Source organism: Oncorhynchus keta, unplaced genomic scaffold (genome assembly GCF_023373465.1).
Source record: "Oncorhynchus keta strain PuntledgeMale-10-30-2019 unplaced genomic scaffold, Oket_V2 Un_contig_2394_pilon_pilon, whole genome shotgun sequence".
NCBI lineage: Eukaryota > Metazoa > Chordata > Actinopteri > Salmoniformes > Salmonidae > Oncorhynchus > Oncorhynchus keta.
Genome location: NW_026283646.1, coordinates 109184 through 126156, shown reverse-complemented (window position 1 = coordinate 126156; position 16973 = coordinate 109184). Strand labels below are relative to the sequence as shown.

Below are 16973 nucleotides of genomic sequence, written 5' to 3'. Positions count from 1 at the left end.
GAGACAAAAATGTTCACCTGCACCTTTAAGGAGGGAGGTTACCGTGGCAGCGCAAATCAGTATTGTTTCTGCCTGTGAGATTGACTAGTAGAAGCGTGGTCTTCTAACCAAGCAGTTGAAACTCAAACATAGAAAAACAACCTAGTTTGTGAACAAAACAATGTAAATATTCAAGAAACACAAGGACAGGGTTTCACTTCAGTAGACTTTCTTCTCAAGTAAATTAGACCAACTTTTATGCCTGTGCACAGCGCTTCTAAAAATGTAATCTTTCACTCAGCTCTTCACGTGCGCACAGTCCCCCAGCCAGGCTGTGTTGCAGAGCGAGGTGGAACAGGCTATATATTACCAGCTATGAAACAAAATCGGCAGAAATATTTTGAAAACAGCAAGTGCAGCATATATGTCAATATAAATGTGATCAAACTTGACTTTCTATATTCACAAATGTGAGTGAAATACTTTCACTGTGAAGTCCTGACCACCCGGCGACATGGCTGGGGAAAAAAATCCACATTTGGCAGGTGTTCATTTTAGGACCTGATTGTTTGCCTCCATTTATTGGGATGGTTGGACATGGTCGTAATGGTTCTCTTCAATGGGTGGTGCTGAAGGATCCATTCCACTCTGCTTCATTTGGACGGCGATGTCAAATAAGTAGTCATAACATTCACACCTGGAACAAGACACGTGGATAACCCACTACCACACAAACCGCTAGAAAGCACCAATGATGCATTTAAAAACAGTGATACATTCAGCCTAAATGACACATTCACAGTAATACTTCTACAAACATTACTTTTAGACTATTTATAGTTATTCACTTCTATAAAACATTGTGTTACTTCATAATCATTCATTAACTCACATGGTCTTGGCTTTCTCCCAGGACTCCCCCCACACGTAGACGCCGTGGCGCCGGACGAGGACCGCACAGGAGTCTGGGTACTGCTCCATGGCCAGCGCCATGCGCTCCTTCAGGTCCTGCTCCTCCGGGGTGTTCTCAATGATGGGGACCACCAGGGTTTCATCATATCTACACACACACACATCAACGTCAGTGTGTGAGCAGAATGCATAGTCAATAGGGCCACTATCTAAAATCAAGTGTCAGTTTCCCCTGAATGAAAATGTGCCAGAATAGACAGGAGTTACAAGGTAACATCTGGATTCTCACATTCATTTTCATAAGCTGCCGGGGCTGGACTGTTTCAGTACAGACATTCACACAGTACAGACATTCACTGTTCACACTGTCCTGGCCACGTGCCCGCCCGTAGTTGGCGCTGGAGGTGTCCTGGCCACGTGCCCGCCCGTAGTTGGTGCTGGAGGTGTCCTAGCCATGTGCCTACCTGTAGTTGGTTCTGGAGGTGTCCTAGCCATGTGCCTACCTGTAGTTGGTTCTGGAGGTGTCCTAGCCATGTGCCTACCTGTAGTTGGTTCTGGAGGTGTCCTAGCCATGTGCCTACCTGTAGTTGGTGCTGGAGGTGTCCTAGCCATGTGCCTACCTGTAGTTGGTTCTGGAGGTGTCCTAGCCATGTGCCTACCTGTAGTTGGTTCTGGAGGTGCCCTAGCCATGTGCCTACCTGTAGTTGGTTCTGGAGGTGTCCTAGCCATGTGCCTACCTGTAGTTGGTTCTGGAGGTGTCCTAGCCATGTGCCTACCTGTAGTTGGTTCTGGAGGTGTCCTAGCCATGTGCCTACCTGTAGTTGGTTCTGGAGGTGTCCTAGCCATGTGCCTACCTGTAGTTGGTTCTGGAGGTGTCCTAGCCATGTGCCTACCTGTAGTTGGTTCTGGAGGTGTTCTAGCCATGTGCCTACCTGTAGTTGGTTCTGAAGGTGTCCTAGCCATGTGCCTACCTGTAGTTGGTGCTGGAGGTGTCCTAGCCATGTGCCCACCTGTAGTTGGTTCTGGAGGTATCCTAGCCATGTGCCTACCTGTAGTTGGTGTTGGAGGTGTCCTAGCCATGTGCCTACCCGTAGTTGGTTCTGGAGGTGTCCTAGCCATGTGCCTACCTGTAGTTGGTTCTGGAGGTGTCCTAGCCATGTGCCTACCTGTAGTTGGCGTTGGAGGTGTCCTAGCCTTGTGCCTACCTGTAGTTGGTGTTGGAGGTGTCCTAGCCATGTGCCTACCTGTAGTTGGTTCTGGAGGTGTCCTAGCCATGTGCCTAACTGTAGTTGGTTCTGGAGGTGTCCTAGCCATGTGCCTACCTGTAGTTGGTGTTGGAGGTGTCCTAGCCATGTGCCTACCTGTAGTTGGTGTTGGAGGTGTCCTAGCCATGTGCCTACCTGTAGTTGGTTCTGGAGGTGTCCTAGCCATGTGCCTACCTGTAGTTGGTGTTGGAGGTGTCCTAGCCATGTGCCTACCTGTAGTTGGTTCTGGAGGTGTCCTAGCCATGTGCCTACCTGTAGTTGGTTCTGGAGGTGTCCTAGCCATGTGCCTACCTGTAGTTGGTGTTGGAGGTGTCCTAGCCATGTGCCTACCTGTAGTTGGTTCTGGAGGTGTCCTAGCCATGTGCCTACCTGTAGTTGGTGCTGGAGGTGTCCTAGCCATGTGCCTACCTGTAGTTGGTTCTGGAGGTGTCCTAGCCATGTGCCTACCTGTAGTTGGTTCTGGAGGTGTCCTAGCCATGTGCCTACCTGTAGTTGGTTCTGGAGGTGTCCTAGCCATGTGCCTACCTGTAGTTGGTTCTGGAGGTGTCCTAGCCATGTGCCTACCTGTAGTTGGTTCTGGAGGTGTCCTAGCCATGTGCCTACCTGTAGTTGGTTCTGGAGGTGTCCTAGCCATGTGCCTACCTGTAGTTGGTTCTGGAGGTGTCCTAGCCATGTGCCTACCTGTAGTTGGTTCTGGAGGTGTTCTAGCCATGTGCCTACCTGTAGTTGGTTCTGGAGGTGTCCTAGCCATGTGCCTACCTGTAGTTGGTTCTGGAGGTGCCCTAGCCATGTGCCTACCTGTAGTTGGTTCTGGAGGTGTTCTAGCCATGTGCCTACCTGTAGTTGGTTCTGGAGGTGCCCTTGCGGATTCCCTTTATCATCTCCTGGTGAGTTATGCGGAACTCCTTGCCAGGATAAAACAGAGTTGCCATGACGGCAGCCTTGGAGTGGGTGTGGATGACGGCCTGCGCCGCTGAGGAACAGGAGGGAGACAGTTAGCATGTTGGCCTATTCCCAGGTCTGTGAATAAAGCTCACCCTCATAGACTATCATTCATTAACAGAGAGCTCACCTCTCAGTGTATCAATCATGGACAGAGAGAAGTCACCTCTCATAGTGTAGCATTCATTAACAGAGAGCTCACCTCTCATAGTGAAGGCATTCATGAACAGAGGGGTGCACTGGCTCTTCTTCAGGTTCTTCCAGGGGGGTGGGGAGCTGATGTCTCTCTCCTCCACATCACAGACAAACATGTCATCTGGCTACAGGGTGCAACACACACATAAAAAACACATCTCTAGAAACTGTCAAACTAAGTAGTCCAAGTTGGCTCTGATGATATGAAGGCATAACACCAGCCCTGCTCACCTGTAGTCTCTATGATGATATGAAGGTAAAACACCAGCCCTGCTCACCTGTAGTCTCTATGATGATATGAAGGTAAAACACCAGCCCTGCTCACCTGTAGTCTCTATGATGATATGAAGGTAAAACACCAGCCCTGCTCACCTGTAGTCTCTATGATATGAAGGTAAAACACCAGCCCTGCTCACCTGTAGTCTCTATGATGATATGAAGGCAAAACACCTGCCCTGCTCACCTGTAGTCTCTATGATGATATGAAGGTAAAACACCAGCCCTGCTCACCTGTAGTCTCTATGATGATATGAAGGTAAAACACCAGCCCTGCTCACCTGTAGTCTCTATGATGATATGAAGGTAAAACACCAGCCCTGCTCACCTGTAGTCTCTATGATGATATGAAGGTAAAACACCAGCCCTGCTCACCTGTAGTCTCTATGATGATATGAAGGCAAAACACCAGCCCTGCTCACCTGTAGTCTCTCCTTCTGCACTCCAGACGGGGCAATGTAGATCTGATCTCTAGGTACAACAAAAATGGGGAGATGAATGGTCATTATCTAGCATGCATGCATATTCTCTCTCTCTCTCTCTACATTTAACTAAAGACCAAGTCACGTATGAGGTTTTGAATTTTAAAAATGATTCAACAATATTAAAGTCAGAGCACTTACCCACGTCTCAAACTTAGCCCTCCTCCTGTCCCAGTAACCCAGCCGAGTTGGTAGAAAAGACGACATAACTCTGGGATGAGAAGCCGTGGATGTTCCTTGTCCTGAAACAAGGTGATGGGGAAACACTACATTACCCAGACACCATAATGGCTCATCATTTACTTTCAGGTGCTTGTGCAAATTATGAATGTTGTGAGATGTGGCCACATCCATTTACCTCTTCTCACTCTTTCTGAGTCTTAAACTGGAGCTGTGTGTTCTCTCTCTTACCCTCTCCCTGTTAAAGTCCCCCCTGTCGTTTCTCTCCAGCTCTCTGGCTTTGGACTTCCCAAAATATCTTCCTCCGACTTCCCTCATCGCTTCTATTGTCCTTAGATTCTTGCTCTACTCACTGTCTAGCCTACAAGTTAAGGTGTGAATCTAGCTCGTTACTTGTTTGCAATTTCAGATTGCAAGACTTGTTTTAAATGTGTTAGCCAGCCTAGCTAGATAACCTACAACTGTTAGCAGTCGTTCTAAAGCACATACCTGAGACTCCGTCGACTCGGAACCATTTTCCTTGTCATCAATGGTGGCATCACAAACAGATGTCATTTTATTTTGGATAGATGCAGAACGAACTGCTTTTTCACCCGGTGGAACCAGAGTCTTCTTGCGCCCACGTCCTGGGAGGTTGACTACAACTCCATGGACAGCATGCTTCCTGATAACATTACGAACTGTGGAAACAGCAATGCCAAGGTCTCGGGAGATGGACTTGTAACCTTGCTTAAGTCCATGTTTGGTTATAATCAAATTCCTTACATGTTCACAGTGGTAACGTTATAATGAAGCAGAATATCCTGTTCTCTTTTCAACACGATTTGAATGGCTGTTTTTACCTTGTAAAAAGACCTGCAACTTACCACAGTACACGAGTGAACACGTGTTTTATTTTAAATGTATATTTGAAGACGTATTGAATGATTTAAAATAGACGTACAAGGGTGCCGATACACTAGAGCGCAACTGTAACAGGCTGGCCAAAAAAGCAAACTAGATAACTTTAACATGCGACGTTATTCCTCCTAAACGAAATCTAAAACAACATATCGTTTAAATACAATATTTCGCCACATGTTTAAATGGAACAATTCCGTTTTATCGCATTTTAAATACCTTTGTGTGTTTGTTTGAAAGCAGAGGTGTCGTCATTAGTGCGACAGGATATAGTAAGGACCTCCAGATCTCTTGCACGTGGCCTTGTATTGTGCCTGAAGACAATTATCGAATAATCGCAGAGGTCTTTGATAATCGGCAAAAATAAGATGAAACAATTCTTAGCAATTCAAAATCAAACGTGTTTTATTATTTGTTCATATTTTTGTTTGAAGATGTATATCCTATATCAGGGTAACTTCAACCTGGAGAGGGTGTTGCACAAGTATGCCTAACAAGCACCAGGTGGTAGCAGAGCCCAAATAAATTAAACCAAATTTATGGTAACGACAGGTACTTTTTTCTTGTCTCGTCATGAAAAGTGGTGCCTCTCTTCCCAACTAGAGTCACCAATTTACATCATGGTGCTTGCAGGCTGCAGTCTAATTACAGTGTAGATGCCTACTAGTACATTATATTATTATATTATATTTGAGTCATTTAGCAGATGCTCTTATACAGAGCGACTTACAGTTAGTGCATTCAAGAGACCCGAGCTGGCAGAACGGAGTGCTTGGGTTAAGGTGTAGGGTTTGAGCATAGCCTGAAGTGGCAGTTCCTTAGTGCTTTTCCATAGATAAGTACCATGGTCTTGTAGTGGATGTGAGCTTCGACTGGAAGCCAGTGGAGTGTGTGGAGGAGCAGAGTGACATGAGGGACCTTTGGATGGTTGAAAACCAGGCGGGCTGCAGTGTTGTATTACTGTATCTATCAGCATTTGAAAGGATAGTGTGGCTGTGACATGAACTCTTCATAACAAACATTTAGTCCTGCAACCTGAAACATGACCATTAGGCCTTTAATATAATGTTGGTTTACAACCTTGTTGTAGGTCTATCCATCCCAGGGGGAGGGATGTTTCCTTGGGACAGCTTTACTTCACCAAAGTCCTTATTAGATACATTGTTTTATAATTGACAGATGACCATGTTCGTTATCAAGAAACATTTTCCACAAGCCTGCCTTTTACTTAGTGTTTTTTGGACTGACAGTGTGTAGGATATCATAGGGAGGTAGCCTACAGATGGCTGGGGTGAAAAGTGGAGGGGTAAGTCCAGGCCAATAGGGATTTCTAGGTTCTCGTCAGACAGGATAAAATGCCTTGTGTTGACAGAAGTGCCGGGGACACGTGACAGGCATTGGATCGTTGCATGCTGAAGGCTTAGGCCTTCACTTAGGGAGTGGATATTTAAAGGCATGGTAACAGGCACGTTCACCTAAGCTGAGTTTACTGACAAGGAACAGATATGACTGATTTAGACACAGTCTTAATGTATACTATGGTGATACTACTGTGATACTACGGTGATAGTATGGTGTTACTACGGGGATAGTATGTTGATACTATGGTGACACTATGGTGATACTACGGTAATACTACGGTGATACTACGGTGATAGTATGGTGATACTACGGTGATACTATGGTGATACTATGGTGATACTATGGTGATACTACGGGGATAGTATGTTGATACTATGGTGATACTATGGCGATAGTATGGTGACACTATGGTGATACTATGGTGATACTAAGGTGATACTATGGTGATACTACGGTGATACTACGGTGATAGTATGGTGTTACTACGGGATAGTATGGTGATACTACGGTGATACTATGTTGTTACTACGGTGATACTACGGTGATACTATGGTGATACTACGGGGATAATACGGTGATAGTATGGTGATACTATGGTGATAGTATGGTGACACTATGGTGATACTACGGTGATACTACGGTGATACTATGGTGATACTATGGTGATATTATGGTGATACTATGGTGATAGTATGGTGACACTATGGTGATACTATGGTGATACTACGGTGATACTATGGTGATATTATGGTGATACTACGGTGATACTATGGTGATAATATGGTGATAGTATGGTGTTACTACGGGGATAGTATAGTGTTACTACGGTGATAGTATGGCGATACTACGGTGATACTACGGTGATAGTATGGTGATACTACGTTGATACTACAGTGATAGTATAGTGTTACCACGGGATAGTATGGTGTTACTACGGGGATAGTATGGTGATACTACAGTGATACTATGTTGTTACTATGGGGATACTACGGTGATAGCATGGTGATACTACGGTGATACTATGGTGATACTATGGTGATAGTTTTGTGACACTATGGTGATACTATGGTGATACTACGGTGATACTATGGTGATACTATGGTGATACTACGGTGACACTACAATAATAGTATGGTGTTACTACGGGATAGTATGTTGATACTACGGTGATACTATGTTGTTACTATGGTGATACTACTGTGATAGTATGGTGATACTACAGTGATAGTATGGTGATACTACGGTGATACTACGGTGATAGTATGGTGATACTACGGTGATACTACGGTGATAGTATGGTGTTACTACGGGGATAGTATGGTGATATTACGGTGATACTATGTTGTTACTATGGGGATACTACGGTGATAGCATAGTGATACTATGGTGATAGATTTGTGACACTATGGTGATACTATGGTGATTCTACGGTGATACTATGGTGATACTATGGTTACACTATGGTGATACTACGGTGACACTACAGTAATAGTATGGTGTTACTACGGGGATAGTATGGTGATACTACAGTGATACTATGTTGTTACTATGGGGATACTACGGTGATAGCATGGTGATACTACGGTGATAGTATGGTGATACTATGGTGATACTATGGTGATACTACGGTGATACTACGGTGATACTATGGTGATACTATGGTGATACTACGGTGATACTATGGTGATAGTATGGTGATACTATGGTGATACTACGGTGATACTATGGTGATACTACAGTGATAGTATGGTGATACTACGGTGATAGTGTGGTGATACTACGGTGATACTATGTTGTTACTATGGTGATACTACGGTGATACTACGGTGATACTATGGTGATACTATGGTGATACTACAGTGATAGTATGGTGATACTACGGTGATACTATGGTGATACTATGGTGATACTACGGTGATACTATGGTGATACTATGGTGATACTACGGTGATACTGCGGTGATACTATGGTGATACTACGGTGATACTATGGTGATACTACGGTGATACTATGGTGATACTTCATGGTCATAGTATGGTGATACTATGGTGATACTACGGTGATACTACGGTGATAGTATGGTGATACTATGGTGATACTATGGTTACACTATGGTGATACTACGGTGACACTACAGTAATAGTATGGTGTTACTACTTTAGTATGGTGATACTACAGTGATACTATGTTGTTACTACGGTGATACTACGGTGATACTATGGTGATAGTATGGTGACACTATGGTGATACTATGGTGATACTACGGTGATACTACGGTGATACTATGGTGATACTATGGTGATACTACGGTGATACTATGGTGATACTTGATACTACGGTGATACTACGGTGATACTATGGTGAAACTACAGTGATAGTATGGTGATACTACGGTGATAGTGTGGTGATACTACGGTGATACTATGTTGTTACTATGGGGATACTACGGTGATAGTATGGTGATACTACGGTGATACTATGGTGATACTATGGTTATACTACAGTGATAGTATGGTGATACTACGGTGATACTATGCTGTTACTATGGTGATACTACGGTGATACTATGGTGATACTATGGTGATATTATGGTGATACTATGGTGATAGTATGGTGACACTATGGTGATACTATGGTGATACTACGGTGATACTATGGTGATATTATGGTGATACTACGGTGATACTATGGTGATAATATGGTGATAGTATGGTGTTACTACGGGATAGTATAGTGTTACTACGGTGATAGTATGGCGATATTGATAGTATGGTGATACCACGTTGATACTACAGTGATAGTATAGTGTTACTACGGGGATAGTATGGTGTTACTACACGGGATAGTATGGTGATACTACAGTGATACTATGTTGTTACTATGGGGATACTACGGTGATAGCATGGTGATACTACGGTGATACTACGGTGATACTATGGTGATACTATGGTGATAGTTTTGTGACACTATGGTGATACTATGGTGATACTTACGGTGATACTATGGTGATACTACGGTGACACTACAGTAATAGTATGGTGTTACTACGGGATAGTATGTTGATACTACGGTGATACTATGTTGTTACTATGGTGATACTACTGTGATAGTATGGTGATACTACAGTGATAGTATGGTGATACTACGGTGATACTACGGTGATAGTATGGTGATACTACGGTGATACTACGGTGATAGTATGGTGTTACTACGGGGATAGTATGGTGATATTACGGTGATACTATGTTGTTACTATGGGGATACTACGGTGATAGCATAGTGATACTATGGTGATAGATTTGTGATACTATGGTGATTCTACGGTGATACTATGGTGATACTATGGTTACACTATGGTGATACTACGGTGACACTACAGTAATAGTATGGTGTTACTACGGGGATAGTATGGTGATACTACAGTGATACTATGTTGTTACTATGGGGATACTACAGTGATAGCATGGTGATACTACGGTGATAGTATGGTGATACTATAGTGATACTACGGTGATACTATGGTGATACTATGGTGATACTACGGTGATACTATGGTGATACTACGGTGATAGTATGGTGATACTATGGTGATACTATGGTGATACTACAGTGATAGTATGGTGATACTACGGTGATAGTGTGGTGATACTATGGTGATACTATGTTGTTACTATGGGGATACTACGGTGATAGTATGGTGATACTACAGTGATAGTATGGTGATACTACGGTGATACTATGCTGTTACTATGGTGATACTACGGTGATACTATGGTGATACTATGGTGATACTACGGTGATACTGCGGTGATACTATGGTGATACTACGGTGATACTATGGTGATACTACGGTGATACTATGGTGATAATATGGTGATAGTATGGCGATACTACGGGGATACTACGGTGATACTACGGTGATAGCATGGTGATACTACGGTGATAGTATGGTGATACTACGGGGATAGTATGGTGATACTACAGTGATACTACGGTGATACTATGGTGATACTATGGTGATAGTATGGTGACACTATGGTGATACTATGGTGATACTACGGTGATACTATGGTGATACTATGGTGATACTATGGTGATACTACGGTGATACTATGGTGATACTACGGTGATACTATGGTGATACTATGGTGATACTATGGTGATACTACGGTGACACTACAGTGATAGTATGGTGATACTACGGTGATAGTGTGGTGATACTACGGTGATACTATGTTGTTACTATGGGGATACTACGGTGATAGTATGGTGATACTACGGTGATACTATGGTGATAGTATGGTGATACTACGGTGATACTATGGTGATAGTATGGTGATACTATGGTGATACTACGGTGATACTATGGTGATACTACAGTGATAGTATGGTGATACTATGGTGATAGTATGGTGACACTATGGTGATACTATGGTGATACTACGGTGATACTATGGTGATATTATGGTGATACTACGGTGATACTATGGTGATAATATGGTGATAGTATGGTGTTACTACGGGGATAGTATAGTGTTACTACGGTGATAGTATGGCGATACTACGGTGATAGTATGGTGATACTACGTTGATACTACAGTGATAGTATAGTGTTACTACGGGGATAGTATGGTGTTACTACGGGGATAGTATGGTGATACTACAGTGATACTATGTTGTTACTATGGGGATACTACGGTGATAGCATGGTGATACTACGGTGATACTACGGTGATACTATGGTGATACTATGGTGATAGTTTTGTGACACTATGGTGATACTATGGTGATACTACGGTGATACTATGGTGATACTATGGTGATACTACGGTGACACTACAGTAATAGTATGGTGTTACTACGGGGATAGTATGTTGATACTACGGTGATACTATGTTGTTACTATGGTGATACTACTGTGATAGTATGGTGATACTACAGTGATAGTATGGTGATACTACGGTGATACTACGGTGATAGTATGGTGATACTACGGTGATACTACGGTGATAGTATGGTGTTACTACGGGGATAGTATGGTGATATTACGGTGATACTATGTTGTTACTATGGGGATACTACGGTGATAGCATAGTGATACTATGGTGATAGATTTGTGATACTATGGTGATACTATGGTTACACTATGGTGATACTACGGTGACACTACAGTAATAGTATGGTGTTACTACGGGGATAGTATGGTGATACTACAGTGATACTATGTTGTTACTATGGGGATACTACGGTGATAGTATGGTGATACTACGGTGATACTATGGTGATACTATGGTGATACTACGGTGATACTACGGTGATACTATGGTGATACTATGGTGATACTACAGTGATAGTATGGTGATACTACGGTGATACTATGGTGATACTATGGTGATACTATGGTGATACTACAGTGATAGTATGGTGATACTACGGTGATAGTGTGGTGATACTATGGTGATACTATGTTGTTACTATGGGGATACTACGGTGATAGTATGGTGATACTACAGTGATAGTATGGTGATACTACGGTGATACTATGCTGTTACTATGGTGATACTACGGTGATACTATGGTGATACTATGGTGATACTACGGTGATACTATGGTGATACTACGGTGATACTATGGTGATACTACGGTGATACTACGGTGATAGTATGGTGTTACTATGGGGATACTATGGTGATACTACGGTGATACTACGGTGATACTATGGTGATACTATGGTGATACTATGGTTACACTATGGTGATACTACGGTGACACTACAGTAATAGTATGGTGTTACTACGGGGATAGTATGGTGATACTACGGTGATACTATGTTGTTACTACGGTGATACTACGGTGATACTATGGTGATAGTTTGGTGACACTATGGTGATACTATGGTGATACTACGGTGATACTACGGTGATACTACGGTGATACTATGGTGATACTACGGTGATACTATGGTGATAGTACGGTGATACTACGGTGATACTACGGTGATACTATGGTGAAACTACAGTGATAGTATGGTGATACTACGGTGATAGTGTGGTGATACTACGGTGATACTATGTTGTTACTATGGGGATACTACGGTGATAGTATGGTGATACTACGGTGATACTATGGTGATACTATGGTTATACTACAGTGATAGTATGGTGATACTACGGTGATACTATGCTGTAACTATGGTGATACTACGGTGATACTATGGTGATACTATCGTGATACTACGGTGATACTATGGTGATACTACGGTGATACTATGGTCATAGTATGGTGATACTATGGTGCTACTACGGTGATAGTATGGTGATACTACGGTGATAGTATGGTGTTACTATGGGGATAGTATGGTGATACTATGGTGATACTATGTTGTTACTATGGGGATACTATGGTGATAGCATGGTGATACTACGGTGATACTACGGTGATACTATGGTGATACTATGGTGATAGTATGGTGAAACTATTGTGATACTATGGTGATACTACGGTGATAGTATGGTGATACTACGGTGATAGTATGGTGATACTATGGTGATAGTATGGTGATACTATTGTGATACTACGGTGATACTACGGTGATAGTATGGTGATACTACGGTGATACTACGGTGATACTACGGTGATAATATGAGGATACTACGGTGATAGTGTGGTGATACTACAGTGATAGTATGGTGAAACTATTGTGATACTACGGTGATAGTATGGTGATACTACGGTGATAGTATGGTGATACTACGGTGATAGTATGGTGATACTATGGTGATACTATGGTGATAGTATGGTGATAGTATGGTGATACTACGGTGATAGTATGGTGACACTATGGTGATACTATGGTGATAGTATGGTGATAGTATGGTGATAGTATGGTGATAGTATGGTGATAGTATGGTGATAGTATGGTGATACTACGGTGATACTACGGTGATAGTATGGTGACACTATGGTGATACTATGGTGATAGTATGGTGATAGTATGGTGATAGTATGGTGATACTACGGTGATAGTATGGTGACACTATGGTGATACTATGGTGATACTATGGTGATACTATGGTGATACTATGGTGATACTACGGTGATATAATATGATGATACTACGGTGATAGTGTGGTGATACTACAGTGATAGTATGGTGAAACTATTGTGATACTACGGTGATACTACGGTGATAGTATGGTGATACTACGGTGATAGTATGGTGATACTACGGTGATAGTATGGTGATAGTATGGTGATAGTATGGTGACACTATGGTGATACTATGGTGATAGTATGGTGATACTATGGTGATACTACGGTGATACTACGGTGATAATATGATGATACTACGGTGATAGTGTGGTGATACTACAGTGATAGTATGGTGTTTCTATGGTGATACTACAGTGATACTACGGTGATACTACGGTGATACTACGGTGATACTACGGTGATACTACGGTGATAGTATGGTGATACTATGGTGATATTATGGTGATACTATGGTGATACTACGGTGATACTATGGTAATACTAGGTGTTAAAATGGCCAGCTCTTATGTAGTAGTTACATCAACCCTAATCTAGTAGTTAGTTGTACTTGTTCTCATTATTGATACCTACAAGATCCCAGTTGTATCAGCCAATCACAGTCCACCATTCCCTGTGCACCTCACTGAACCTCGCTCCTGTCTTCAGAGTGAGATCGCGGTCAGCAACAATGTTTATCTTTAATGTACAATCTGTATAAACTATGAGAATAGAAAAGTTCAGAAATTTTGTGAAACATCACAGCACAGTTGAACAATATATATGGCAAATAGAAATCAACACTGGATGGTGTTAAAGTTAGATGGGAGGGATTGAATGGAGATGAAGGGTGGGACTAATAACAACAAGATAACTGATTTTAAATACACTGTGTCTGTAAAATGTATATAGCTTCAGAACCTCTGTGAAACAGCACAGTTAAAATATATATGGCAAATGGAAATCAAACTGGATGGACATCCGAAAAAGACGGGAGATGACCATGTTTGTTATCAAGATGTTGCTAAGTTCATATTCCCCATATTTATCAGGTGTTTTCCTGTCATGTGTGTCATGTTACTACTAGCCAGCTAAGCCAGAATATGAGCCATTAACGCTAGCTTGTTCGGCTTGGTGATGAAGCTCACATGTACTGTAAGGGAAATATATTCTGTTTATGTTGTCTGTTGATGCGTATAGCTGTGTTTATGTACCTTTACAGTCTTTATGTAGCTTCATGCTACCATGTACTGTGTGTAGCCTTATGATGTATGTATGTATGTAGCCTAAATTTGCCTGTACCTTCGCTTGTGGTGCAGTTGCTATTCCACGTTGGTCGTGGTCTTGTGCACATGTGCAGACCTTTAGTTACATGGCAGTCATGTTGTATATATGCTCACCAGTCACTGGGCCTTTGTCCTGTCAATGTGTTCGACTAGCTGTGTGTATTTGGCTTTGCCCCATACGTTGTCTGGAAGCACCTGCTTATGCTTATTATTTTCTTGTATCTTTCCATTGAGCAACTTTTAGGAGTGTGGCGTGTTGAACCCAATATCTGCAATAAACCTGTTCTGAAGACATCTGATTAGTTCTTGCCAGACAGACCTGTGTGGGTGGCTGAACCTTATCCACTACCACTTGTATCTCTCTATTAGTGCTGCTCTACATGGTCCCGACCCAGCAGCCTTTAGTATTGCTCACTGTGGTGGAAGTGTTTCACTTGTCATCTGGCACGGACACACACAGACGCACAGTGTAGCCACAAGTAACCACATACAGGAAACTTCAGTCAATATGAAGCATGTTTGGAAATTCCCCACAGGATTAACGATCATTTCCACATCCTCCTTCCATGGTACAGACATCTCTTTCACCATCATCCTTCCATGGTACAGACATATCTTTCCCCATCATCCTTCCATGTTACAGACATTTATTTTGCTGAAAAAGCAATAAAAACATGTATTGTAGTCAAACATGGTTTGTTCTACTGGAAAACTAGGTCAATTGTGTCTGTCTGTGTACATATGTAAATGTCAAGCATCCCACCATCCCGTGTCTGTGTGTACTCACAGGCATGCATGTGTGTGTGTGCATGCTTACATGAAGGTATGTCAGTGTGTGTGTGTGTGTGTGTGTGTGTGTGTGTGTGTGTGTGTGTGTGTGTGTGTGTGTGTGTGTGTGTGTGTGTGTGTGTGTGTGTGTGTGTGTGTGTGTGTGTGTGTGTGTGTGTGTGTGTGTCTTCAGTATGCATGCATGTGTAACCGGTGTGAAATGGCTAGCTAGTTAGCGGTGCAATCATTGACGTCACTTGCTCTGAGACATTGAAATAGTTGTTTTCCCATGGCTTTTGTGGAGAGAGATAGGTAACAATGCTTTTGTCAATGTGTTCAGAGAGTGCCTGGTTGAAGCCCAGGTTGGGGGAAGGAGAGAGACGGAAGCAACACATTATACATGGGAGGTGTGTGTGCGTGCAGGAGCAGGCCCGTACCTTTATTTTCTCTCAGGCTGTCTAAAGCTTCAAAGGCCTTAGTACCCAGACCAGGAAGTGATGACAATTCTACTTTAAGCCAGAGGGGTGTGTGGTGGACGAGACGGGACAGGTGTCTACTACCCATCCCACACATGTTTAGTCATCTGAGAAACACACCTCTCTACGTAGGTGCTGCTACTGAGTCATCTTGACTTCCTGTTGGTCCTGACTGGGCCACCAAAGACCCTCTACTGAGTCATCCTGACTTCCTGTTGGTCCTGACTGGGCCACCAAAGACCCTCTACAGTAGGCCTGGGCAATTCCAGTCCTCAGGGGCCTGATTGGTGTCACTTTTCGCCCATCCCTAGAAACACACATGATTTAAACGAATTGCATTTTTAACTGAAGATCAAGATTAGTTGGTTATTGGAGTCAGGTGTGTTAGCTGGGACTGACAGGTGTGTTAGCTGGGACTGACAGGTGTGTTAGCTGGGACTGGGGGAAAAGTGTGACACCATTCAGACCCTGAGGACTGGAGTTGTCCAGGCCTGCTCTACTGAGTTATCCTGACTTCCTGATGGCCACCAAAGATCCTCTACTGAGTTATCCTGACTTCCTGATGGCCACCAAAGATCCTCTACTGAGTTATCCTGACTTCCTGATGGCCACCAAAGATCCTCTACTGAGTTATCCTGACTTCCTGTTGGCCACCAAAGACCTCTACTGAGTTATCCCACTTCCTGATGGCCACCAAAGATCCTCAATGACTTCCTGATGGCCACCAAAGATCATCTACTGAGTTATCCTGACTTCCTGATGGCCATGATTCTACTGATTATCAGACATCACTGTTGGCCACAAAGAAATAGTTATCCTGACTTCTTTGGCCACAAAGATATTTACTGAGTTATATGACTTCCTGATGGCCACCAAAGATGTCTACTGAGTTATCCTGACTTCCTGATGGCCACCAAAGAT

General features: G+C 42.9%; 1 protein-coding gene and 2 long non-coding RNA genes across 3 annotated transcripts; 1 reads left to right on the top strand and 2 right to left on the bottom strand.

Moving 5' to 3' along the window:
• Positions 1 to 527: 527 nt before the first annotated feature.
• LOC118370921 (methylthioribulose-1-phosphate dehydratase) lies at positions 528 to 5499 on the bottom strand. The gene is made up of 8 exons (XM_052505468.1): positions 5351 to 5499; positions 4721 to 4911; positions 4193 to 4293; positions 3992 to 4040; positions 3301 to 3418; positions 2994 to 3129; positions 872 to 1039; positions 528 to 676 (listed from the first exon to the last, which is right to left on the bottom strand). The coding sequence occupies exons 2-8, from the start codon at positions 4784 to 4786 to the stop codon at positions 559 to 561; spliced, it is 756 nt and encodes a 251-aa protein (XP_052361428.1). The 5' UTR covers positions 4787 to 4911; positions 5351 to 5499; the 3' UTR covers positions 528 to 558.
• On the top strand, positions 1718 to 2609 carry LOC127921901 (uncharacterized). The gene is made up of 3 exons (XR_008109958.1): positions 1718 to 1802; positions 2115 to 2153; positions 2544 to 2609. It is a non-coding gene; the product is annotated as an uncharacterized LOC127921901 (long non-coding RNA).
• Positions 1790 to 2949, bottom strand: LOC127921902 (uncharacterized). Its single transcript, XR_008109959.1, has 3 exons — positions 2877 to 2949; positions 2370 to 2447; positions 1790 to 1823 (listed from the first exon to the last, which is right to left on the bottom strand). It is a non-coding gene; the product is annotated as an uncharacterized LOC127921902 (long non-coding RNA).
• Positions 5500 to 16973: the final 11474 nt, after the last annotated feature.